At 47.6% G+C, this 27,897-nt stretch overlaps 1 protein-coding gene across 1 annotated transcript in view; it reads left to right on the forward strand.

Moving 5' to 3' along the window:
* The window catches only part of LOC311126239 (activating signal cointegrator 1 complex subunit 1-like), a 40,144-nt gene extending 14,761 nt beyond the window's left edge, over nt 1-25,383 (forward strand). The window contains exons 9-10 of the mRNA XM_084200255.1: nt 767-909; nt 24,919-25,383. Of these exons, the coding sequence (XP_084056381.1) occupies nt 767-883 (117 nt within the window). The 3' untranslated portion in view covers nt 884-909; nt 24,919-25,383. The remainder of the gene's footprint in view (nt 1-766; nt 910-24,918) is intronic.
* The last annotated feature ends 2,514 nt before the right edge of the window (nt 25,384-27,897 follow it).

Genomic DNA, 27,897 nt, shown 5'->3' on the forward strand with positions numbered 1-27,897 from the left:
AATGTGCAAATGTTGTACAATCCAGGTTTGCAAAGCTCTTAGTGAATTACCCAGAAAGACTCCCAGCTGTAATCGCTGCCAAAGGTGATTCTAACCTGTAGGGATTCAGGGGGTGGAATACTTATCTAATCAAGATACCGTTTTATTTTTACAAATGTTAGAATTTTTCTTCCATTTTGACATTACAGAGTATTTTGTGTAGATCATTGACAAAAAAATACAATTAAATCAATTTTAATCCCACTTTGTAACACAACAAAATGTGGAAAATGTCAAGGGGGTGTGAATACTTTGTGAAGGCACTGTGTATATATAGAGGATAAATCAGCATGGCACCCTATAGAGTGTTTTCATACAGACGCATCAGAACTGGATTCACCTTGGGGGTGCTCCCAGTGTTTAGATAGGACAAACTGGGCCTTCAGCGCAGTAGCGTCTGTCATTATACAGTGTGCGTACCAAATGGCAGCCTATTCCCTATATAGTGCACTTCTTTTAACCAGATCCCTATGGGCCCTAGTCAAAAGTAGTGCAGGGAATAGGGTGCCGTTTGTGAAGCAACCTGATAAGAATGTCACCGGAGAGTCTCTGGCAGTGCCATGTGTTCCGTTGGCAGTTGTCCCAAATGGCACCCTATTCACTATATAGTGCACTACTTCTGTTCAAAAGTGGTGCAATATATAGGGAATAGGGTGCCATTTGGGACGCAACCTAGAACTCGGATTAACAGTACTGTTCAAACTCTCTTGTTTTGTTCTTAATGTAGAGCTTTGGGTCGTACCAGTTTGGGGAGTTTGATCTGAATGCCGTCCAGATTTCCCAGAGGTATTCTACCGACTGCACCGGCTTCTACACCCCAGCTGGCGTTCTGAACTTCTCCTGAGATCTCTCCCCTCAACGTTGACTCGGGTACAGTGGAGCTTGAGAGAGAGAGAACACAACAGTGGTTTTTACACTGATTCCTTTCCAGAACACTGATTACCTTTCCTGTAAATTGTTAAGTTGTCCTTTTACAGTCATTTGCAACTTTTTTGACAGACGAGAAAATATGGTTAATTTCCTCAGATATCAGAAGCGTAAAGCCCTCTTCATGCAGGACATCAAAGCAACTCTACTGTTGGCCAGCAGAGGGCTCTATCATGCCTTACTATACTATAGAGGAGGCAGAGAGCACTCTCACTTCAATCTGTGTGTGTGTGTGTGTGTGTGTGTGTGTGTGTGTGTGTGTGTGTGTGTGTGTGTGTGTGTGTGTGTGTGTGTGTGTGTGTGTGTGTGTGTGTGTGTGTGTGTGTGTGAATGCAGTCATTTTGAGCGACAGGGACACTATTGTCTGTCTGTACTGCTGTTTGTCACATCCAGCTCAGCTAGCCTGTCCTGCCCAAATAGGGAGACGTGTGGTTGTCTGTCCCCCTGTCAGTACTGTTGTCTGTACCCCCTGTCAGTACTGTTGTCTGTCCCCCCTGTCAGTACTGTTGTCTGTCCCCTGGCAGTCCTGTTGTCTGTCCCCCCTGTCAGTACTGTTGTCTGTCCCCACTGTCAGTACTGTTGTCTGTCCCCCCTGTCAGTACTGTTGTCTGTGCCCCCTGTCAGTACTGTTGTCTGTCCCCCCTGTCAGTCCTGTTGTCTGTCCCCCCTGTCAGTCCTGTTGTCTGTCCCCCCTGTCAGTACTGTTGTCTGTCCCCACTGTCAGTACTGTTGTCTGTGCCCCCTGTCAGTACTGTTGTCTGTCCCCCCTGTCAGTCCTGTTGTCTGTCCCCCCTGTCAGTACTGTTGTCTGTGCCCCCTGTCAGTACTGTTGTCTGTCCCCCCTGTCAGTCCTGTTGTCTGTGCCCCCTGTCAGTACTGTTGTCTGTGCCCCCTGTCAGTACTGTTGTCTGTGCCCCCTGTCAGTACTGTTGTCTGTGCCCCCATGTCACTACTGTTGTCTGTCCCCACTGTCAGTACTGTTGTTCTGCCCCGTCCTGCCCCCAGAGAGATGTTCTGTCCCGTCCTGCCCTCAGAGAGATGTTCTGCCCCATCCTGCCCTCAGAGAGATGTTCTGCCGCCCTCTGCTTGCTTGGCATGCCATGCAGGAGGGCGATATCTGCCACCGAGTGGCGCTCGGCAAGCTTTGTCTGTCAGCTCAAAGACACTCATTACTAGCATACTGTAGCAGCTCACACACACACACACACACACACACACACACACACACACACACACACATTTGTCTTCCTTCCTGGAGTCTTGTCAACAGCAGCGATTAGACAGGATATGTAAATGCTCCCAGCCAACACAGCCATCCTACCGAGCATCAGAGCAGTGATTGTGGCTCTGTCTTGTGTCTGTAGACTCTATCTGCTCAACCCTCCTCCTTGGCACGCAGCGGCCTCCGAGACAGGGAGGAGTTACGTCCCAAATGGCACCCTATTCCCCATATAGGGCACTTCTTTTGACCAGGCCCATAGGGTGCCACTGCCTATCTCCTGAGAGCGACTGACTGCCTGCCTGACAGAGAGAGAATGATCTCAGTGCCATGTACTCAGACAGTAGAACATGCCATGGCGTATTTACCAAAGCAGCAAATGACTTGTCTAGTTTTAAGGCTTGTTACTGTCAGGAAGGGAGAAAGTAAAACCGCAGGCTCAGGTAAACCGTCAAGAGCTTGCCTTATTCCTTCTTGGAAACATCAATAATACCTCTCCTAGTAAATACAGGGACGGGGAAAGGGCCTCATAATTAATTTATTCAGGACTGCAACACTCTATTTTCTTTTGGCAGAGAGAGATGTCATTCAGGATGTAATGTACTGGGCAAAGGTTTCCAGGAATGACTAGACCACATGTCAGGAGTCAGGACACTACAACATAGACCACATGTCAGGAGTCAGGACACTACAACATAGACCACATGTCAGGAGTCAGGACACTACAACATAGACCACATGTCAGGAGTCAGGACACTACAACATAGACCATATGTCAGGAGTCAGGACACTACAACATAGACCACATGTCAGGAGTCAGGACACTACAACATAGACCACATGTCAGGACACTACAACATAGACCACATGTCAGGACACTACAACATAGACCACATGTCAGGAGTCAGGACACTACAACATAGACCACATGTCAGGAGTCAGGACACTACAACATAGACCATATGTCAGGAGTCAGGACACTACAACATAGACCACATGTCAGGAGTCAGGACACTACAACATAGACCACATGTCAGGACACTACAACATAGACCACATGTCAGGAGTCAGGACACTACAACAGACCACATGTCAGGACACTACAACATAGACCACATGTCAGGAGTCAGGACACTACAACATATACCACATGTCAGGAGTCAGGACACTACAACATAGACCACATGTCAGGAGTCAGGACACTACAACATAGACCACATGTCAGGAGTCAGGACAGTACAACATAGACCACATGTCAGGACACTACAACATAGACCACATGTCAGGACACTACAACATAGACCACATGTCAGGAGTCAGGACACTACAACATAGACCACATGTCAGGAGTCAGGACACTACAACATAGACCACATGTCAGGAGTCAGGACACTACAACATAGACCACATGTCAGGAGTCAGGACACTACAACATAGACCACATGTCAGGACACTACAACATAGACCATATGTCAGGAGTCAGGACACTACAACATAGACCACATGTCAGGAGTCAGGACACTACAGCATAGACCACATGTCAGGAGTCAGGACACTACAACATAGACCACATGTCAGGAGTCAGGACACTACAACATAGACCATATGTCAGGACACTACAACATAGACCACATGTCAGGAGTCAGGACACTACAACATAGACCACATGTCAGGAGTCAGGACACTACAACATAGACCACATGTCAGGAATCAGGACACTACAACATAGACCACATGTCAGGAGTCAGGACACTACAACATAGACCACATGTCAGGACACTACAACATAGACCACATGTCAGGAGTCAGGACACTACAACCTAGACCACATATCAGGACACTACAACATAGACCACATGTCAGGACACTACAACATAGACCACATGTCAGGAGTCAGGACACTACAACATAGACCACATGTCAGGACACTACAACATAGACCACATGTCAGGAGTCAGGACACTACAACATAGACCACATGTCAGGACACTACAACATAGACCACATGTCAGGACACTACAACATAGACCACATGTCAGGAGTCAGGACACTACAACATAGACCACATGTCAGGAGTCAGGACACTACAACATAGACCACATGTCAGGACACTACAACATAGACCACATGTCAGGAGTCAGGACACTACAACATAGACCACATGTCAGGAGTCAGGACACTACAACATAGACCACATGTCAGGACACTACAACATAGACCATATGTCAGGAGTCAGGACACTACAACATAGACCACATGTCAGGAGTCAGGACACTACAGCATAGACCACATGTCAGGAGTCAGGACACTACAACATAGACCACATGTCAGGAGTCAGGACACTACAACATAGACCATATGTCAGGACACTACAACATAGACCACATGTCAGGAGTCAGGACACTACAACATAGACCACATGTCAGGAGTCAGGACACTACAACATAGACCACATGTCAGGAGTCAGGACACTACAACATAGACCACATGTCAGGAGTCAGGACACTACAACATAGACCACATGTCAAGAGTCAGGACACTACAACATAGACCACATGTCAGGACACTACAACATAGACCACATGTCAGGAGTCAGGACACTACAACATAGACCACATGTCAGGACACTACAACATAGACCACATGTCAGGAGTCAGGACACTACAACATAGACCACATGTCAGGAGTCAGGACACTACAACATAGACCATATGTCAGGAGTCAGGACACTACAACATAGACCACATGTCAGGACACTACAACATAGACCACATGTCAGGACACTACAACATAGACCACATGTCAGGAGTCAGGACACTACAACATAGACCACATGTCAGGACACTACAACATAGACCACATGTCAGGACACTACAACATAGACCACATGTCAGGAGTCAGGACACTACAACATAGACCACATGTCAGGACACTACAACATAGACCACATGTCAGGAGTCAGGACACTACAACATAGACCACATGTCAGGAGTCAGGACACTACAACATAGACCACATGTCAAGAGTCAGGACACTACAACATAGACCACATGTCAGGACACTACAACATAGACCACATGTCAGGAGTCAGGACACTACAACATAGACCACATGTCAGGACACTACAACATAGACCACATGTCAGGAGTCAGGACACTACAACATAGACCATATGTCAGGAGTCAGGACACTACAACATAGACCACATGTCAGGACACTACAACATAGACCACATGTCAGGACACTACAACATAGACCACATGTCAGGAGTCAGGACACTACAACATAGACCACATGTCAGGACACTACAACATAGACCACATGTCTGGAGTCAGGACACTACAACATAGACCACATGTCAGGAGTCAGGACACTACAACATAGACCACATGTCAGGACTCAGGACACTACAACAGACCATATGTCAGGAGTCAGGACACTACAACATAGACCACATGTCAGGAGTCAGGACACTACAACATAGACCACATGTCAGGAGTCAGGACACTACAACATAGACCACATGTCAGGACACTACAACATAGACCACATGTCAGGAGTCAGGACACTACAACATAGACCACATGTCAGGAGTCAGGACACTACAACATAGACCACATGTCAGGACACTACAACATAGACCACATGTCAGGAGTCAGGACACTACAACATAGACCACATGTCAGGAGTCAGGACACTACAACATAGACCACATGTCAGGACACTACAACATAGACCACATGTCAGGAGTCAGGACACTACAACATAGACCACATGTCAGGACACTATAAGTCATGTACAGATGTATGTTGAGGGTGAGGTGGGGTTAAAATAGGCCTGTCGTGTTGGTGGTTGATTCAGCTCCATGCTACGGTAGACTTGTGTGCCAGCAGGTCTCTCTCTCTCTCTCTCTCTCTCTCTCTCTCTCTCTCTCTCTCTCTCTCTCTCTCTCTCTCTTATCTCTCTCTCCTTATCTCTCTCTCCTTATCTCTCTCTCCTTATCTCTCTCTCCCTTATCTCTCTCTCCCCCATCTCTCTTTCTCTCTTTCTCTCTTTCTCTCTCTCTCTCTCTCTCTCTCTCTCTCTCTCTCTCTCTCTCTCTCTCTCTCTCTCTCTCTCTCTCTCTCTTTCTTTCTTTCTTTCTTTCTCTCTCTCTCTCTCTCTCTCTCTCTCTCTGATGCTATATATGCCTCCAATGGAGAAACTTCTAGTTCCTACAGGACATGTCGAACAGGACAGACGTCAACAGATCTGCTGATGGGGAGTAAACAGCCTTTCTTTCCCCAGGAGATGAGGAATCTTCCTCTATCCGTTGACAGCTCTCCCTTTCTGCTTAGGAGAGCAGAGGGAAACCAATGGGGTTTTAAAAATAGTGATGTGGTCCTCTGTAGCTCAATTGGTAGAGCATGGCGCTTGTAACGCCAGGGTAGTGGGTTCGATCCCCGGGACCACCAATACGTAAAAATGTATGCGCACATGACTGTAAGTCGCTTTGGATAAAAGCGTCTGCTAAATGGCTTATTATTATTATTTTATAAATCAATCACCTATCCTTCTTTAAGACTAGGATCATTACAAATATTGCACTAAACTATCAAAGATTAAATCCGCTTCTTCTGATATTCATTTAGAATGGAAAACCCAATATAAGATGAATGTCTTCATCAAATTCGAACACGTATTCCATCTATTTTAGTTTCTGAAGTCTTGTCTTTGAATGTCCCCAAAGCACTATCTAAATATTGTTATGTACCCAATTTACATATTTAATTTCATGCCATGTTAGGAGAAGTAGCATATTATTCTTATCCACATGTTGAAATCGGTCAATCCGCTGAGAGGCCTTCTAGCTTTTCATCCCCTAATGTTTAGGATATTGGGATTCAAAACCATCGTGTACAATTTCTGACATTGTAATTAGAAAGTTCTGCATCTCATTGAAGACTGTAGAACTGGTTCTAACTTGAAGCACGTAGGAAGGAAAAAGGCAGAAGACGTTTGAAAGACGTTTAACCTTTTGAGAAGTGCAGATATAATTAGATTTGCATGCTTCAAGTGGCTGGAGAAGCACACAGGAAATTCATTTAGCCGTTAATCAGTTTTTAAGGTCAGAGGAACTTTTCCCATGAAGTGGTCGGTCCTACCTTTTAAACTGCTAATGGCTTCAGGTTAATTAAACACCCCAGATTTTACACTTTGTGCAATTAAGAGAGAGAGAGAGAGCGATAGAGAGCATTTTAAAAAATAATTCAGGAACAAAGCATTGCTGACATCGTTTTAGTTGCACGTCATACTTCTCAAAGTCAGGTTGTAACATGACATTAACCTGCTTAAATGATGCAATATTTTTGTGTTTGTTTTTTATGGAGTTTGACTGTTAAACTTGAAAGCGTCTTTGTAGAGCTCTGTGGATTGATTGTTAGATGGTTCCTCAAAGTGCGAGACGGGCACACGGCAACGACAGCTGCTGCTGTCATGAAGAAAGGAGGAAGGGAAACGTCTCGTGGCGTTTGTTAAGACATCATTACCTGTGGAATATGACACAGTGCACCTTCCTCCCCTCTGTTCAGCGATGTTGTTTTGATGTGTTTTATGTGACATTCAGCTAGGGGACACTCTCATTTACATCTCTAACCAATCACAGTGTCGTTAAAAAGCCTAAAGACACGTGATGTGATGGACGTTCGATGCAAACTAACAGAAGTGTGCATGCGCACACACAGAGAGAGAGAAACCGACCACTCACACACACACACACACACAGAGAAACCGACCACTCACACACACAGAGAGAGAGAAACCGACCACTCACACACACACAGAGAGAGAAACCGACCACTCACACACAGAGAGAGAGAGGAACAGACCACACACACTGAGAGGTAGCTGAGGCAGGCAGGTGACATGCAGTCTCCCTCCCTCCCTCCAGCAGGCAGCTCTTCACCGTGCTGAGTGCTGAGTGAGTCTGGAGGGGATCTGCTGCTGTCAATGTCTGTTTACCCTGCAATCCATCCACACAGAGAGTAAAGAAGCATGTTTACCCTGCAATCCATCCACACAGAGAGTAAAGAAGCATGTTTACCCTGCAATCAGTCCACACAGAGAGTAAAGAACCATGTTTACCCTGCAATCAGTCCACACAGAGAGTAAAGAACCATGTTTACCCTGCAATCAGTCCACACAGAGAGTAAAGAACCATGTTTACCCTGCAATCCATCCACACAGAGAGTAAAGAACCATGTTTACCCTGCAATCAGTCCACACAGAGAGTAAAGAACCATGTTTACCCTGCAATCAGTCCACACAGAGAGTAAAGAACCATGTTTACCCTGCAATCAGTCCACACAGAGAGTAAAGAACCATGTTTACCCTGCAATCAGTCCACACAGAGAGTAAAGAACCATGTTTACCCTGCAATCAGTCCACACAGAGAGTAAAGAACCATGTTTACCCTGCAATCAGTCCACACAGAGAGTAAATAAGCATGTTTATCCTGCAATCAGTCCACACAGAGAGTAAATAAGCATGTTTACCCTGCAATCAGTCCACACAGAGAGTAAAGAACCAACAGTTGTGTCAAGTTGGCTGGATGTCCTTTGGGTGGTGGACCATTCTTGATACACACGGGAAACTGTTGAGCGTGAAAAACCCAGCAGCGTTGCAGTTCTTGACACAAACCGGTGCACCTACAACCATACCCCGTTCAAAGGCAGTTAAATATTTTGTCTTGCCCATTCACCCTCTGAATGGCACACATACACAATCCATGTCTCAATTGTCTCAAGGCTTAAAAATCCTTCTTTAACCTGTCTCTCCCCCTTCATCTACACTGATTGACGTGGATTTAACAAGAGACATCAAGAAGGGATCACAGCTTTCACTTGGTCAGTCTGTCATGGAAAGAGGTGTTCTTAATGTTTTGTACACTCAGTGTATGTCTGCATTGTGTACAATCTATCCCCACAGTCCACACAGTCCACACAGTCCACACAGTACCACAGTCCACACAGTACATTTACATTTACATTTTAGTCATTTAGCAGACGCTCTTATCCAGAGCGACTTACAGTTAGTGAGTGCATAAATTTTTCATACTGTTAGTTGTCTGTTTACTTTCACTCATTCTGGAAGTGGTCTTCTGAGGACGGCTAATCAGTGTGGATGATCCCCAGTGGGGTGATGAGAGCAGTGTAGTAGACGATGGTTTGAAGAGAGGAACGGGATGGTCCCACTTAAATTCACCTTCTTAGAGACAGTCCTTAGAACAGCTACTCAGCCGTAACGTTGATTGTTTGAGAGGCCACTTTGTCGTCTTCACCTCGTGTTGATTTTCTGGGTCGTAACCAATGGAGACCTAAGCTGCAGCTTGAGTCCGTCTGGTATGGTATGTTAATTCTTAACTCAATCTTTTATACCCTCGGGCGTGGCTAGTTACGAAGCAAAATATCATCATCACTATGATCTTGTTAGAAAGCTAAAATCACATTCCTATCTTCAGGAAAACATTGTCTTCCTCCTTGATAGTTTCTACACAAGGTAAAGGATGTAAATCTGATATCCACAGTGTAAAAGCTCTTCAAGTCACAATGTTTTCCTTATAACGCCTTTATACCATTTTTAATGACATCACAAAATATACATTAATTTTCCATATTCCATTTCCCATCATTCCCAACATTCGGATGTTGAAATATATTGCCCCAGTGTTCATTGTTGGATGTTGAAGTTTCTGGGCGGCAAAACCTTCTGTAACAAAGGGATAGTTATAGTACCACAGTACCACAGTCCACACAGTATCACAGTCCATACAGTATCACAGTCCACACAGTACCACAGTACCACACAGTATCACAGTACCACAGTCCACACAGTCCCACAGTCCCACAGTCCCACAGTACCACAGTCCACACAGTACCACAGTCCACACAGTACCACAGTCCACATAATATCACAGTCCACACAGTATCACAGTCCACACAGTACCACAGTCCACACAGTACCACAGTCCACACAGTACCACAGTCCACACAGTCCACACAGTCCCACAGTCCCACAGTCCCACAATCCACACAGTCCCACAGTCCCACAATCCACACAGTATCACAGTACCACAGTCCACACAGTACCACAGTGCCACAGTCCACACAGTACCACAGTCCACACAGTACCACAGTCCACACAGTATCACAATCCACACAGTACCACAGTACCACAGTCCACACAGTACCACAGTCCACACAGTACCACAGTCCACATAATATCACAGTCCACACAGTATCACAGTCCACACAGTACCACAGTCCACACAGTATCACAGTCCACACAGTACCACAGTCCACACAGTCCACACAGTCCCACAGTCCCCACAGTTCCACACAGTATCACAGTCCACACAGTACCACAGTCCACACAGTATCACAGTCCACACAGTGCCACAGTCCACACAGTCCACACAGTCCCACAGTCCCCACAGTTCCACACAGTATCACAGTCCACACAGTACCACAGTCCACACAGTATCACAGTCCACACAGTACCACAGTCCACACTGTACCACAGTACCACAGTCCACACAGTACCACAGTCCCCACAGTACCACAGTCCCCACAGTACCACACAGTACCACAGTCCCCACAGTACCACAGTCCACACAGTACCACAGTCCCCACAGTACCACACAGTACCACACAGTACCACAGTACCACAGTACCAGAGAACCAGAGCCCTACCATGTGTGTTTCCTGTTTGGGGCATTGTGCTGCAGTATACATGGTGTCCTTGACCCAGTCCAACACTACAGGACATCTGTGGACAAAACATTACAGTGACAAAGGAGTGAATGAAAAACCAAGCAATCCTTCATTCTGTCTGAACTAGTTGTAGACTGAATCCATCAGTCTTCCATGGTGAACCTCCTCAGACGTTCTATTATTCATCACTGCTTTGACAAAACAGTCAGAAATAGATCTAGACTACATCCCAAATGGTACCCTATTCCCATAGGGCTCTGGTCAAAAGTAGTGCACTATATAGTGAATAGGGTGCCATTTGGGATGGATGCATAGCTGTGGCTCTTCACTACTGTAAATGACAGTTGTGATGTGATGGAGAGCAGAATGCAGTCAGACTGGATTCCTCTCCTCTGCTCTCTAACTTCAGACTGGATTCCTCTCTGCTCTCTAACTTCAGACTGGATTCCTCTCCTCTGCTCTCTAACTTCAGACTGGATTCCTCTCCTCTGCTCTCTAACTTCAGACTGGATTCCAACTCTCTCCTCTCTAACTTCAGACTGGATTCCTCCTCTCTCCTCTCTAACTTCAGACTGGATTCCTCTCCTCTGCTCTCTAACTTCAGACTGGCTTCCTCTCCTCTGCTCTCTAACTTCAGACTGGATTCCTCTCCTCTGCTCTCTAACTTCAGACTGGATTCCTCCTCTCTCCTCTCTAACTTCAGACTGGATTCCTCTCCTCTGCTCTCTAACTTCAGACTGGCTTCCTCTCCTCTGCTCTCTAACTTCAGACTGGATTCCTCTCCTCTGCTCTCTAACTTCAGACTGGATTCCTCTCCTCTGCTCTCTAACTTCAGACTGGATTCCTCTCCTCTGCTCTCTAACTTCAGACTGGATTCCTCTCCTCTGCTCTCTAACTTCAGACTGGCTTCCTCTCCTCTGCTCTCTAACTTCAGACTGGATTCCTCTCCTCTGCTCTCTAACTTCAGACTGGATTCCTCTCCTCTGCTCTCTAACTTCAGACTGGATTCCTCTCCTCTGCTCTCTAACTTCAGACTGGCTTCCTCTGCTCTCTAACTTCAGACTGGATTCCTCTCCTCTGCTCTCTAACTTCAGACTGGCTTCCTCTCCTCTGCTCTCTAACTTCAGACTGGATTCCTCTCCTCTGCTCTCTAACTTCAGACTGGATTCCTCTCCTCTGCTCTCTAACTTCAGACTGGCTTCCTCTGCTCTGCTCTCTAACTTCAGACTGGCTTCCTCTGCTCTCTAACTTCAGACTGGATTCCTCTCCTCTGCTCTCTAACTTCAGACTGGCTTCCTCTCCTCTGCCCTCTAACTTCAGACTGGATTCCTCTCCTCTGCTCTCTAACTTCAGACTGGATTCCTCTGCTCTCTAACTTCAGACTGGATTCCTCTCCTCTGCTCTCTAACTTCAGACTGGCTTCCTCTCCTCTGCTCTCTAACTTCAGACTGGATTCCTCTCCTCTGCTCTCTAACTTCAGACTGGCTTCCTCTCCTCTGCCCTCTAACTTCAGACTGGATTCCTCTGCTCTCTAACTTCAGACTGGATTCCTCTGCTCTCTAACTTCAGACTGGATTCCTCTCCTCTGCTCTCTAACTTCAGACTGGCTTCCTCTCCTCTGCTCTCTAACTTCAGACTGGATTCCTCTCCTCTGCTCTCCAACTTCAGACTGGATTCCTCTCCTCTGCCTTCTAACTTCAGACTGGCTTCCTCTCCTCTGCTCTCTAACTTCAGACTGGATTCCTGTCCTCTGCTCTCTAACTTCAGACTGGATTCCTCTCCTCTGCCTTCTAACTTCAGACTGGCTTCCTCTCCTCTGCCCTCTAACTTCAGACTGGCTTCCTCTGCTCTGCTCTCTAACTTCAGACTGGATTCCTCTCCTCTGCTCTCTAACTTCAGACTGGATTCCTCTCCTCTGCTCTCCAACTTCAGACTGGATTCCTCTCCTCTGCCTTCTAACTTCAGACTGGATTCCTCTCCTCTGCTCTCTAACTTCAGACTGGCTTCCTCTGCTCTGCTCTCTAACTTCAGACTGGATTCCTCTCTGCTCTCTAACTTCAGACTGGATTCCTCTCCTCTGCTCTCTAACTTCAGACTAGCTTCCTCTCCTCTGCTCTCTAACTTCAGACTGGCTTCCTCTGCTCTGCTCTCTAACTTCAGACTGGATTCCTCTCTGCTCTCTAACTTCAGACTGGATTCCTCTGCTCTCTAACTTCAGACTGGATTCCTCTGCTCTCTAACTTCAGACTGGCTTCCTCTCCTCTGCTCTCTAACTTCAGACTGGCTTCCTCTGCTCTCTAACTTCAGACTGGATTCCTCTCCTCTGCCCTCTAACTTCAGACTGGCTTCCTCTCTGCTCTCTAACTTCAGACTGGATTCCTCTCCTCTGCTCTCTAACTTCAGACTGGCTTCCTCTCTGCTCTCTAACTTCAGACTGGATTCCTCTCCTCTGCTCTCTAACTTCAGACTGGATTCCTCTCCTCTGCTCTCTAACTTCAGACTGGAGACCTCTCCTCTGCTCTCTAACTTCAGCCTGGATTCCTCTCTGCTCTCTAACTTCAGACTGGATTCCTCTCCTCTGCCCTCTAACTTCAGACTGGCTTCCTCTGCTCTGCCCTCTAACTTCAGACTGGATTCCTCTCCTCTGCTCTCTAACTTCAGACTGGATTCCTCTCCTCTGCTCTCTAACTTCAGACTGGCTTCCTCTCCTCTGCTCTCTAACTTCAGACTGGATTCCTCTCCTCTGCCCTCTAACTTCAGACTGGCTTCCTCTCCTCTGCCCTCTAACTTCAGACTGGATTCCTCTCCTCTGCTCTCTAACATCAGACTGGCTTCCTCTCCTCTGCTCTCTAACTTCAGACTGGCTTCCTCTCCTCTGCTCTCTAACTTCAGACTGGATTCCTCTCCTCTGCTCTCTAACCAGACTGGATTCCTCTCCTCTGCCCTCTAACTTCAGACTGGATTCCTCTCCTCTGCTCTCTAACTTCAGACTGGATTCCTCTCCTCTGCTCTCTAACTTCAGACTGGCTTCCTCTCCTCTGCCCTCTAACTTCAGACTGGATTCCTCTCCTCTGCTCTCTAACTTCAGACTGGATTCCTCTCCTCTGCCCTCTAACTTCAGACTGGCTTCCTCTCCTCTGCTCTCTAACTTCAGACTGGATTCCTCTCCTCTGCTCTCTAACTTCAGACTGGCTTCCTCTGCTCTGCTCTCTAACTTCAGACTGGCTTCCTCTGCTCTCTAACTTCAGACTGGATTCCTCTCCTCTGCTCTCTAACTTCAGACTGGCTTCCTCTGCTCTCTAACTTCAGACTGGATTCCTCTCCTCTGCTCTCTAACTTCAGACTGGCTTCCTCTCCTCTGCTCTCTAACTTCAGACTGGATTCCTCTCCTCTGCTCTCTAACTTCAGACTGGATTCCTCTCCTCTGCTCTCTAACTTCAGACTGGATTCCTCTCCTCTGCCCTCTAACTTCAGACTGGCTTCCTCTCCTCTGCTCTCTAACTTCAGACTGGATTCCTCTCCTCTGCTCTCTAACTTCAGACTGGATTCCTCTCCTCTGCCCTCTAACTTCAGACTGGATTCCTCTCCTCTGCTCTCTAACTTCAGACTGGCTTCCTCTCCTCTGCTCTCTAACTTCAGACTGGATTCCTCTCCTCTGCCCTCTAACTTCAGACTGGCTTCCTCTCCTCTGCTCTCTAACTTCAGACTGGATTCCTCTCTGCTCTCTAACTTCAGACTGGCTTCCTCTCCTCTGCTCTCTAACTTCAGACTGGATTCCTCTCCTCTGCTCTCTAACTTCAGACTGGCTTCCTCTCCTCTGCTCTCTAACTTCAGACTGGATTCCTCTCCTCTGCCCTCTAACTTCAGACTGGCTTCCTCTCCTCTGCCCTCTAACTTCAGACTGGCTTCCTCTCCTCTGCTCTCTAACTTCAGACTGGATTCCTCTCCTCTGCTCTCTAACTTCAGGCTGGATTCCTCTCCTCTCTAACTTCAGACTGGATTCCTCTCTCCTCTCTAACTTCAGACTGGCTTCCTCTCCTCTGCCCTCTAACTTCAGACTGGATTCCTCTCCTCTCCTCTCTAACTTCAGACTGGATTCCTCTCCTCTGCTCTCTAACTTCAGACTGGATGCCTCTCCTCTGCTCTCTAACATCAGACTGGCTTCCTCTCCTCTGCTCTCTAACATCAGACTGGATTCCTCTCCTCTCCTCTCTAACTTCAGACTGGATTCCTCTCCTCTGCTCTCTAATTTCAGACTGGCTTCCTCTCCTCTGCTCTCTAACATCAGACTGGCTTCCTCTCCTCTGCTCTCTAACTTCAGACTGGCTTCCTCTCCTCTGTCCTCTAACTTCAGACTGGATTCCTCTGCCCTCTAACTTCAGACTGGCTTCCTCTGCTCTGTCCTCTAACTTCAGACTGGCTTCCTCTCCTCTGCTCTCTAACATCAGACTGGCTTCCTCTGCTCTGCTCTCTAACTTCAGACTGGCTTCCTCTCCTCTCCTCTCTAACTTCAGACTGGCTTCCTCTCCTCTGCCCTCTAACTTCAGACTGGATTCCTCTGCTCTCTAACTTCAGACTGGATTCCTCTCCTCTGCTCTCTAACTTCAGACTGGATTCCTCTCCTCTGCTCTCTAATTTCAGACTGGCTTCCTCTCCTCTGCTCTCTAACATCAGACTGGCTTCCTCTCCTCTGCTCTCTAACTTCAGACTGGCTTCCTCTCCTCTGTCCTCTAACTTCAGACTGGATTCCTCTGCCCTCTAACTTCAGACTGGCTTCCTCTGCTCTCTAACTTCAGACTGGCTTCCTCTCCTCTGCTCTCTAACATCAGACTGGCTTCCTCTCCTCTGCCCTCTAACTTCAGACTGGCTTCCTCTCCTCTCTAACTTCAGACTGGCTTCCTCTCCTCTGCTCTCTAACTTCAGACTGGATTCCTCTCCTCTGCCCTCTAACTTCAGACTGGATTCCTCTCCTCTCCTCTCTAACTTCAGACTGGCTTCCTCTCCTCTGCCCTCTAACTTCAGACTGGCTTCCTCTGCTCTCTAACTTCAGACTGGCTTCCTCTCCTCTGCTCTCTAACTTCAGACTGGATTCCTCTCCTCTGCCCTCTAACTTCAGACTGGATTCCTCTCCTCTCCTCTCTAACTTCAGACTGGCTTCCTCTCCTCTGCCCTCTAACTTCAGACTGGATTCCTCTGCTCTCTAACTTCAGACTGGATTCCTCTCCTCTGCTCTGTAACTTCAGACTGGCTTCCTCTCCTCTGCTCTCTAACTTCAGACTGGCTTCCTCTCCTCTGCTCTCTAACTTCAGACTGGATTCCTCTCCTCTGCTCTCTAACTTCAGACTGGCTTCCTCTCCTCTGCTCTCTAACTTCAGACTGGATTCCTCTCCTCTGCTCTCTAACTTCAGACTGGATTCCTCTCCTCTGCTCTCTAACTTCAGACTGGATTCCTCTCCTCTGCTCTCTAACTTCAGACTGGCTTCCTCTCCTCTGCTCTCTAACTTCAGACTGGATTCCTCTCCTCTGCTCTCTAACTTCAGACTGGATTCCTCTCCTCTGCTCTCTAACTTCAGACTGGATTCCTCTCCTCTGCCCTCTAACTTCAGACTGGCTTCCTCTGCTCTCTAACATCAGACTGGCTTCCTCTCCTCTCCTCTCTAACTTCAGACTGGATTCCTCTCTGCTCTCTAACTTCAGACTGGATTCCTCTCCTCTGCTCTCTAACTTCAGACTGGATTCCTCTCCTCTGCTCTCTAACTTCAGACTGGCTTCCTCTCCTCTGCTCTCTAACTTCAGACTGGCTTCCTCTCCTCTGCCCTCTAACTTCAGACTGGCTTCCTCTGCTCTCTAACATCAGACTGGATTCCTCTCCTCTGCTCTCTAACTTCAGACTGGCTTCCTCTGCTCTGCTCTCTAACTTCAGACTGGATTCCTCTCTGCTCTCTAACATCAGATTGGCTTCCTCTGCTCTGCTCTCTAACTTCAGACTGGATTCCTCTCCTCTGCTCTCTAACTTCAGACTGGATTCCTCTCTGCTCTCTAACATCAGATTGGCTTCCTCTGCTCTGCTCTCTAACTTCAGACTGGATTCCTCTCTGCTCTCTAACTTCAGACTGGATTCCTCTCTGCTCTCTAACTTCAGACTGGCTTCCTCTGCTCTCTAATTTCAGACTGGCTTCCTCTCCTCTGCTCTCTAACTTCAGACTGGCTTCCTCTGCTCTGCTCTCTAACTTCAGACTGGATTCCTCTCTGCTCTCTAACTTCAGACTGGATTCCTCTCTGCTCTCTAACTTCAGACTGGCTTCCTCTGCTCTCTAATTTCAGACTGGCTTCCTCTCCTCTGCTCTCTAACTTCAGACTGGATTCCTCTCCTCTGCTCTCTAACTTCAGACTGGCTTCCTCTCCTCTGCTCTCTAACTTCAGACTGGATTCCTCTCCTCTGCTCTCTAACTTCAGACTGGCTTCCTCTCCTCTGCTCTCTAACTTCAGACTGGATTCCTCTCCTCTGCTCTCTAACTTCAGGCTGGATTCCTCTCCTCTCTAACTTCAGACTGGATTCCTCTCTCCTCTCTAACTTCAGACTGGCTTCCTCTCCTCTGCCCTCTAACTTCAGACTGGATTCCTCTCCTCTCCTCTCTAACTTCAGACTGGATTCCTCTCCTCTGCTCTCTAACTTCAGACTGGATGCCTCTCCTCTGCTCTCTAACATCAGACTGGCTTCCTCTCCTCTGCTCTCTAACATCAGACTGGATTCCTCTCCTCTCCTCTCTAACTTCAGACTGGATTCCTCTCCTCTGCTCTCTAATTTCAGACTGGCTTCCTCTCCTCTGCTCTCTAACATCAGACTGGCTTCCTCTCCTCTGCTCTCTAACTTCAGACTGGCTTCCTCTCCTCTGTCCTCTAACTTCAGACTGGATTCCTCTGCCCTCTAACTTCAGACTGGCTTCCTCTGCTCTGTCCTCTAACTTCAGACTGGCTTCCTCTCCTCTGCTCTCTAACATCAGACTGGCTTCCTCTGCTCTGCTCTCTAACTTCAGACTGGCTTCCTCTCCTCTCCTCTCTAACTTCAGACTGGCTTCCTCTCCTCTGCCCTCTAACTTCAGACTGGATTCCTCTGCTCTCTAACTTCAGACTGGATTCCTCTCCTCTGCTCTCTAACTTCAGACTGGATTCCTCTCCTCTGCTCTCTAATTTCAGACTGGCTTCCTCTCCTCTGCTCTCTAACATCAGACTGGCTTCCTCTCCTCTGCTCTCTAACTTCAGACTGGCTTCCTCTCCTCTGTCCTCTAACTTCAGACTGGATTCCTCTGCCCTCTAACTTCAGACTGGCTTCCTCTGCTCTCTAACTTCAGACTGGCTTCCTCTCCTCTGCTCTCTAACATCAGACTGGCTTCCTCTCCTCTGCCCTCTAACTTCAGACTGGCTTCCTCTCCTCTCTAACTTCAGACTGGCTTCCTCTCCTCTGCTCTCTAACTTCAGACTGGATTCCTCTCCTCTGCCCTCTAACTTCAGACTGGATTCCTCTCCTCTCCTCTCTAACTTCAGACTGGCTTCCTCTCCTCTGCCCTCTAACTTCAGACTGGCTTCCTCTGCTCTCTAACTTCAGACTGGCTTCCTCTCCTCTGCTCTCTAACTTCAGACTGGATTCCTCTCCTCTGCCCTCTAACTTCAGACTGGATTCCTCTCCTCTCCTCTCTAACTTCAGACTGGCTTCCTCTCCTCTGCCCTCTAACTTCAGACTGGATTCCTCTGCTCTCTAACTTCAGACTGGATTCCTCTCCTCTGCTCTGTAACTTCAGACTGGCTTCCTCTCCTCTGCTCTCTAACTTCAGACTGGCTTCCTCTCCTCTGCTCTCTAACTTCAGACTGGATTCCTCTCCTCTGCTCTCTAACTTCAGACTGGCTTCCTCTCCTCTGCTCTCTAACTTCAGACTGGATTCCTCTCCTCTGCTCTCTAACTTCAGACTGGATTCCTCTCCTCTGCTCTCTAACTTCAGACTGGATTCCTCTCCTCTGCTCTCTAACTTCAGACTGGCTTCCTCTCCTCTGCTCTCTAACTTCAGACTGGATTCCTCTCCTCTGCTCTCTAACTTCAGACTGGATTCCTCTCCTCTGCTCTCTAACTTCAGACTGGATTCCTCTCCTCTGCCCTCTAACTTCAGACTGGCTTCCTCTGCTCTCTAACATCAGACTGGCTTCCTCTCCTCTCCTCTCTAACTTCAGACTGGATTCCTCTCTGCTCTCTAACTTCAGACTGGATTCCTCTCCTCTGCTCTCTAACTTCAGACTGGATTCCTCTCCTCTGCTCTCTAACTTCAGACTGGCTTCCTCTCCTCTGCTCTCTAACTTCAGACTGGATTCCTCTCCTCTGCTCTCTAACTTCAGACTGGCTTCCTCTCCTCTGCTCTCTAACTTCAGACTGGCTTCCTCTCCTCTGCCCTCTAACTTCAGACTGGCTTCCTCTGCTCTCTAACATCAGACTGGATTCCTCTCCTCTGCTCTCTAACTTCAGACTGGCTTCCTCTGCTCTGCTCTCTAACTTCAGACTGGATTCCTCTCTGCTCTCTAACATCAGATTGGCTTCCTCTGCTCTGCTCTCTAACTTCAGACTGGATTCCTCTCCTCTGCTCTCTAACTTCAGACTGGATTCCTCTCTGCTCTCTAACATCAGATTGGCTTCCTCTGCTCTGCTCTCTAACTTCAGACTGGATTCCTCTCTGCTCTCTAACTTCAGACTGGATTCCTCTCTGCTCTCTAACTTCAGACTGGCTTCCTCTGCTCTCTAATTTCAGACTGGCTTCCTCTCCTCTGCTCTCTAACTTCAGACTGGCTTCCTCTGCTCTGCTCTCTAACTTCAGACTGGATTCCTCTCTGCTCTCTAACTTCAGACTGGATTCCTCTCTGCTCTCTAACTTCAGACTGGCTTCCTCTGCTCTCTAATTTCAGACTGGCTTCCTCTCCTCTGCTCTCTAACTTCAGACTGGATTCCTCTCCTCTGCTCTCTAACTTCAGACTGGCTTCCTCTCCTCTGCTCTCTAACTTCAGACTGGATTCCTCTCCTCTGCTCTCTAACTTCAGACTGGCTTCCTCTCCTCTGCCCTCTAACTTCAGACTGGATTCCTCTCCTCTGCTCTCTAACTTCAGACTGGATTCCTCTCCTCTGCCCTCTAACTTCAGACTGGATTCCTCTCCTCTGCCCTCTAACTTCAGACTGGCTTCCTCTGCTCTCTAACTTCAGACTGGATTCCTCTCCTCTGCTCTCTAACTTCAGACTGGATTCCTCTCCTCTGCTCTCTAACTTCAGACTGGATTCCTCTCCTCTGCTCTCTAACTTCAGACTGGATTCCTCTCCTCTGCCCTCTAACTTCAGACTGGATTCCTCTCCTCTGCCCTCTAACTTCAGACTGGATTCCTCTCCTCTGTCCTCTAACTTCAGACTGGCTTCCTCTCCTCTGCTCTCTAACTTCAGACTGGATTCCTCTCCTCTGCTCTCTAACTTCAGACTGGCTTCCTGTCCTCTAACTTCAGACTGGATTCCTCTCCTCTGTCCTCTAACTTCAGACTGGATTCCTCTCCTCTGCTCTCTAACTTCAGACTGGATTCCTCTCCTCTGCTCTCTAACTTCAGACTGGATTCCTCTCCTCTGCTCTCTAACTTCAGACTGGCTTCCTCTGCTCTCTAACTTCAGACTGGATTCCTCTCCTCTGCTCTCTAACTTCAGACTGGCTTCCTCTGCTCTCTAACTTCAGACTGGATTCCTCTCCTCTCTAACTTCAGACTGGATTCCTCTCCTCTCCTCTGCTCTCTAACTTCAGACTGGATTCCTCTCCTCTGCTCTCTAACTTCAGACTGGATTCCTCTCCTCTGCTCTCTAACTTCAGACTGGCTTCCTCTCCTCTGCTCTCTAACTTCAGACTGGCTTCCTCTCCTCTGCTCTCTAACTTCAGACTGGATTCCTCTCCTCTGCTCTCTAACTTCAGACTGGCTTCCTCTCCTCTGTCCTCTAACTTCAGACTGGCTTCCTCTCCTCTGCTCTCTAACTTCAGACTGGATTCCTCTCCTCTGCTCTCTAACTTCAGACTGGCTTCCTCTCCTCTGCTCTCTAACTTCAGACTGGATTCCTCTCCTCTGCTCTCTAACTTCAGACTGGCTTCCTCTCCTCTGCCCTCTAACTTCAGACTGGATTCCTCTGCCCTCTAACTTCAGACTGGATTCCTCTCCTCTGCTCTCTAACTTCAGACTGGCTTCCTCTCCTCTGCTCTCTAACTTCAGGCTGGATTCCTTTCCTCTCTAACTTCAGACTGGATTCCTCTCTCCTCTCTAACTTCAGACTGGATTCCTCTCCTCTCCTCTCTAACTTCAGACTGGATTCCTCTCCTCTGCTCTCTAACTTCAGACTGGATTCCTCTCCTCTGCCCTCTAACTTCAGACTGGATTCCTCTCTGCTCTCTAACTTCAGACTGGATTCCTCTCCTCTGCCCTCTAACTTCAGACTGGATTCCTCTCTGCCCTCTAACTTCAGACTGGATTCCTCTCCTCTGCCCTCTAACTTCAGACTGGATTCCTCTCCTCTGCTCTCTATCTTCAGACTGGATTCCTCTCCTCTGCTCTCTAACTTCAGACTGGATTCCTCTCCTCTGCTCTCTAACTTCAGACTGGCTTCCTCTCCTCTGCTCTCTAACTTCAGACTGGATTCCTCTCCTCTGCTCTCTAACATCAGACTGGCTTCCTCTCCTCTGCTCTCTAACTTCAGACTGGCTTCCTCTCCTCTGCTCTCTAACTTCAGACTGGATTCCTCTCCTCTGCTCTCTAACTTCAGGCTGGATTCCTCTCCTCTCTAACTTCAGACTGGATTCCTCTCTCCTCTCTAACTTCAGACTGGCTTCCTCTCCTCTGCCCTCTAACTTCAGACTGGATTCCTCTCCTCTCCTCTCTAACTTCAGACTGGATTCCTCTCCTCTGCTCTCTAACTTCAGACTGGATGCCTCTCCTCTGCTCTCTAACATCAGACTGGCTTCCTCTCCTCTGCTCTCTAACATCAGACTGGATTCCTCTCCTCTCCTCTCTAACTTCAGACTGGATTCCTCTCCTCTGCTCTCTAATTTCAGACTGGCTTCCTCTCCTCTGCTCTCTAACATCAGACTGGCTTCCTCTCCTCTGCTCTCTAACTTCAGACTGGCTTCCTCTCCTCTGTCCTCTAACTTCAGACTGGATTCCTCTGCCCTCTAACTTCAGACTGGCTTCCTCTGCTCTCTAACTTCAGACTGGCTTCCTCTCCTCTGCTCTCTAACTTCAGACTGGCTTCCTCTCCTCTCCTCTCTAACTTCAGACTGGATTCCTCTCCTCTGCTCTCTAACATCAGACTGGCTTCCTCTGCTCTGCTCTCTAACTTCAGACTGGCTTCCTCTCCTCTCCTCTCTAACTTCAGACTGGCTTCCTCTCCTCTGCCCTCTAACTTCAGACTGGATTCCTCTGCTCTCTAACTTCAGACTGGATTCCTCTCCTCTGCTCTCTAACTTCAGACTGGATTCCTCTCCTCTGCTCTCTAACTTCAGACTGGCTTCCTCTCCTCTGCTCTCTAACTTCAGACTGGATTCCTCTCCTCTGCTCTCTAACTTCAGACTGGCTTCCTCTCCTCTGCTCTCTAACTTCAGACTGGATTCCTCTCCTCTGCTCTCTAACTTCAGACTGGATTCCTCTCCTCTGCTCTCTAACTTCAGACTGGATTCCTCTCCTCTGCTCTCTAACTTCAGACTGGATTCCTCTCCTCTGCTCTGTAACTTCAGACTGGCTTCCTCTCCTCTGCTCTCTAACTTCAGACTGGATTCCTCTCCTCTGCTCTCTAACTTCAGACTGGATTCCTCTCCTCTGCCCTCTAACTTCAGACTGGCTTCCTCTGCTCTCTAACATCAGACTGGCTTCCTCTCCTCTGCTCTCTAACATCAGACTGGCTTCCTCTCCTCTCCTCTCTAACTTCAGACTGGATTCCTCTCTGCTCTCTAACTTCAGACTGGATTCCTCTCCTCTGCTCTCTAACATCAGACTGGATTCCTCTCCTCTGCTCTCTAACTTCAGACTGGCTTCCTCTCCTCTGCTCTCTAACTTCAGACTGGCTTCCTCTCCTCTGCTCTCTAACTTCAGACTGGATTCCTCTCCTCTGCTCTCTAACTTCAGACTGGATTCCTCTCCTCTGCTCTCTAACTTCAGACTGGCTTCCTCTCCTCTGCTCTCTAACTTCAGACTGGATTCCTCTCCTCTGCTCTCTAACTTCAGACTGGCTTCCTCTCCTCTGCCCTCTAACTTCAGACTGGCTTCCTCTGCTCTCTAACATCAGACTGGATTCCTCTCCTCTGCTCTCTAACTTCAGACTGGCTTCCTCTCCTCTGCTCTCTAACTTCAGACTGGATTCCTCTCCTCTGCTCTCTAACTTCAGACTGGCTTCCTCTCCTCTGTCCTCTAACTTCAGACTGGATTCCTCTCCTCTGCTCTCTAACTTCAGACTGGATTCCTCTCCTCTGCTCTCTAACTTCAGACTGGATTCCTCTCCTCTGCCCTCTAACTTCAGACTGGATTCCTCTCCTCTGCCCTCTAACTTCAGACTGGCTTCCTCTCCTCTGCTCTCTAACTTCAGACTGGCTTCCTCTCCTCTGCTCTCTAACTTCAGACTGGATTCCTCTCCTCTGCTCTCTAACTTCAGACTGGATTCCTCTCCTCTGCTCTCTAACTTCAGACTGGATTCCTCTCCTCTGCTCTCTAACTTCAGACTGGATTCCTCTCCTCTGCTCTCTAACTTCAGACTGGATTCCTCTCCTCTGCTCTCTAACTTCAGACTGGATTCCTCTCCTCTGCTCTCTAACTTCAGACTGGATTCCTCTCCTCTGCTCTCTAACTTCAGACTGGATTCCTCTCCTCTGCTCTCTAACTTCAGACTGGATTCCTCTCCTCTGCCCTCTAACTTCAGACTGGCTTCCTCTCTGCTCTCTAACTTCAGACTGGATTCCTCTCCTCTGCTCTCTAACTTCAGACTGGATTCCTCTCCTCTGCTCTCTAACTTCAGACTGGATTCCTCTCCTCTGCTCTCTAACTTCAGACTGGATTCCTCTCCTCTGCTCTCTAACTTCAGACTGGATTCCTCTCCTCTGCTCTCTAACTTCAGACTGGATTCCTCTCCTCTGCTCTCTAACTTCAGACTGGATTCCTCTCTGCTCTCTAACTTCAGACTGGATTCCTCTGCTCTCTAACTTCAGACTGGATTCCTCTCCTCTGCTCTCTAACTTCAGACTGGCTTCCTCTCCTCTGCTCTCTAACTTCAGACTGGATTCCTCTCCTCTGCTCTCTAACTTCAGACTGGATTCCTCTCTGCTCTCTAACTTCAGACTGGATTCCTCTCCTTTGCTCTCTAACTTCAGACTGGATTCCTCTCTGCTCTCTAACTTCAGACTGGATTCCTCTCCTTTGCTCTCTAACTTCAGACTGGATTCCTCTCCTCTGTCCTCTAACTTGGCAATTCTAATAGCCGTGTGACCCAGTTTGAATCCAATTGAATTAAATCACCATATTTAGAGTAACCCCCACTTACAGCCGGTAAGCCAGTTGAGATGACTTATTAGACTCAGTATTCTCCCTCTGACTAGAATATGAAAACAGCATTGGTTGGTTTTCCACCACAGCCCAGCAGCATTATGAATCAATGAGGTTACGCTCCAAATGGCCACCCTATTCCCTATATAGTGCACTACTTTTGACCAGGGCCTATAGCATAGGGATCATAGGACCATAGGTGCTATGGTCACAAGTAGTGCACTATATAGGGAATAGGGTGTCATTTGGGACAAAGCCACTGATTTTATTTCTCATTTGCAGTGGAGCCCACTCAGAGCCATTGTGTGAGCTAGCAATGTTAAACTTTAATGTTGAGTCCATTAATGTTGTCTCAGCATCTTTGTTATTCTGTTCAAAGACGATGTTGATTATGTCTTGCAGGTCAGAGGTGAACGATGAAGCTTCAATGTGGACTGGACTTGTAGAGAGGTGAATAACAGGGTTACAAAGGTGGACACGTCAGAAACTCTCTGAGTCCCCGTCACCGTGGACTTGGCTGCAGGCGTGGAAATGCCAATCGTGTTGTGTCATAAAAGTCCATCACACATTTCTATGGGACACCGTGCTCCAACTCCCCCCAGTCAAGTGCTATCGGTTAAAAAAAACACATTGTGTTCCTGAAGTGTTTTCATTTCAACTGGAGTTGAAGGCCTGAAAACAACGTGATTGGATTACTGACATTGGATTAATGATACATTGGATTAATGATACATTGGAGTAATGATACTTTGTCTTAACATTTGGGTTGTATATTTTTTTCCCCTCTATGGCATAAGGTTCCACTATTGTGATATGGGATTCATCTGTAAAAAAAAAATATTTTAAGAATAAACAGACAAATTATTCAAACTTGTGCATGTGAATCTTTTCGTTATGAATTGCCTGGCTGACATTTTAGTTTTTTGTATACGGACTCAACGTTTGTTATTAGGTGTGGCCTTCCATAGACAATGTGTGTTTACTATGACAAGAGAAAGCAAATGAGGTTACACTAAATTCATTTATGATATGACATGCTTGCCATCACATCTTCAGTACTATCAATAGGATGGTGGTTTTAATGTACACTGCTCAAAAAAATAAAGGGAACACTAAAATAACACATCCTAGATCTGAATGAATGAAATAATCTTATTGAATACTTTTTTCTTTACATAGTTGAATGTGCTGACAACAAAATCACACAAAAATGATCAATGGAAATCAAATTTATCAACCCATGGAGGTCTGGATTTGGAGTCACCCTCAAAATTAAAGTGGAAAACCACACTACAGGCTGATCCAACTTTGATGTAATGTCCTTAAAACAAGTCAAAATGAGGCTCAGTAGTGTGTGTGGCCTCCACGTGCCTGTATGACCTCCCTACAACGCCTGGGCATGCTCCTGATGAGGTGGCGGATGGTCTCCTGAGGGATCTCCTCCCAGACCTGGACTAAAGCATCCGCCAACTCCTGGACAGTCTGTGGTGCAACGTGGCGTTGGTGGATGGAGCGAGACATGATGTCCCAGATGTGCTCAATTGGATTCAGGTCTGGGGAACGGGCGGGCCAGTCCATAGCATCAATGCCTTCCTCTTGCAGGAACTGTTGACACACTCCAGCCACATGAGGTCTAGCATTGTCTTGCATTAGGAGGAACCCAGGGCCAACCGCACCAGCATATGGTCTCACAAGGGGTCTGAGGATCTCATCTCGGTACCTAATGGCAGTCAGGCTACCTCTGGCGAGCACATGGAGGGCTGTGCGGCCCCCCAAAGAAATGCCACCCCACACCATGACTGACCCACCGCCAAACCGGTCATGCTGGAGGATGTTGCAGGCAGCAGAACGTTATCCACGGCGTCTCCAGACTCTGTCACGTCTGTCACGTGCTCAGTGTAAACCTGCTTTCATCTGTGAAGAGCACAGGGCGCCAGTGGCGAATTTGCCAATCTTGGTGTTCTCTGGCAAATGCCAAACGTCCTGCACGGTGTTGGGCTGTAAGCGCAACCCCCACCTGTGGACGTCTGGCCCTCATTTTTTTTTTTTTTTTTTTTTATTTCACCTTTATTTAACCAGGTAAGCCAGTTGAGAACAGGTTCTCATTTACAACTGCGACCTGGCCAAGATAAAGCAAAGTAGTGCAATAAAAACAACAGAGTTACATAAGGGGTAAAAAAAAAACACAAAGTCAGAAATACAACATAAAATATATATACAGTGTGTGCAAATGTAGCAAGTTATGGAGGTAAGGCAATAAATAGGCTATAGTGCAGAATAATTACAATAGTATTAACACTGGAATGCTAGATGTGCAAGAGATTATGTGCAAATAGAGATACTGGGGTGCAAAAGAGCAAAATAAATAACAATATAGGGATGAGGTAGTTGGGTGGGCTAATTTCGGATGGGCTGTGTACAGGTGCAGTGATCGGTAAGGTGCTCTGACAACTGATGCTTAAAGTTATTGAGGGAGATAAGAGTCTCCAGCTTCAGAGATTTTTGCAATTCGTTCCAGTCATTGGCAGCAGAGAACTGGAAGGAATGGCGGCCAAAGGAGGTGTTGGCTTTGGGAATGACCAGTGAGATATACCTGCTGGAGCGCAGACTACGGGTGGGTGCTGCTATGGTGACCAATGAGCTAAGATAAGGCGGGGATTTGCCTAGCAGTGATTTATAGATGGCCTGGAGCCAGTGGGTTTGACGACGAACATGTAGTGAGGACCAGCCAACAAGAGCGTACAGGTCACAGTGGTGGGTAGTGTATGGGGCTTTGGAGACAAAACGGATGGCACTGTGATAGACTACATCCAATTTGCTGAGTAGAGTGTTGGAGGCTATTTTGTAAATTACATCGCCGAAGTCAAGGATCGGTAGGATAGTCAGTTTTACGAGGGCATGTTTGGCAGCATGAGTGAAGGAGGCTTTATTGCGAAATAGGAAGCCGATTCTAGATTTAACTTTGGATTGGAGATTCTTTATGTGAGTCTGGAAGTTGAGTTTACAGTCTAACCAGACACCTAGGTATTTGTAGTTGTCCACATACTCTAGGTCAGACCCGTCGAGAGTGGTGATTCTAGTCGGGTGGGCGGGTGCCAGCAGCGTTCGATTGAAAAGCATGCATTTAGTTTTACTAGTGTTTAAGAGCAGTTGGAGGCTCATACCACCCTCATGGAGTCTGTTTCTGACCGTTTGAGCAGACACATGCACATTTGTGGCCTGCTGGAGGTCATTTTGCAGGGCTCTGGCAGTGCTCCTCCTGCTCCTCCTTGCACAAAGGCGGAGGTAGCAGTCCTGCTGCTGGGTTGTTGCCCTCCTACGGCCTCATTCACGTCTCCTGATGTACTGGCCTGTCTCCTGGTAGCGCCTCCATGCTCTGGA

The sequence above is a fragment of the Coregonus lavaretus genome, assembly GCF_964263955.1.
Source record: "Coregonus lavaretus genome assembly, contig: HAP1_SCAFFOLD_355, whole genome shotgun sequence".
Taxonomy (NCBI): Eukaryota; Metazoa; Chordata; class Actinopteri; order Salmoniformes; family Salmonidae; genus Coregonus; species Coregonus lavaretus.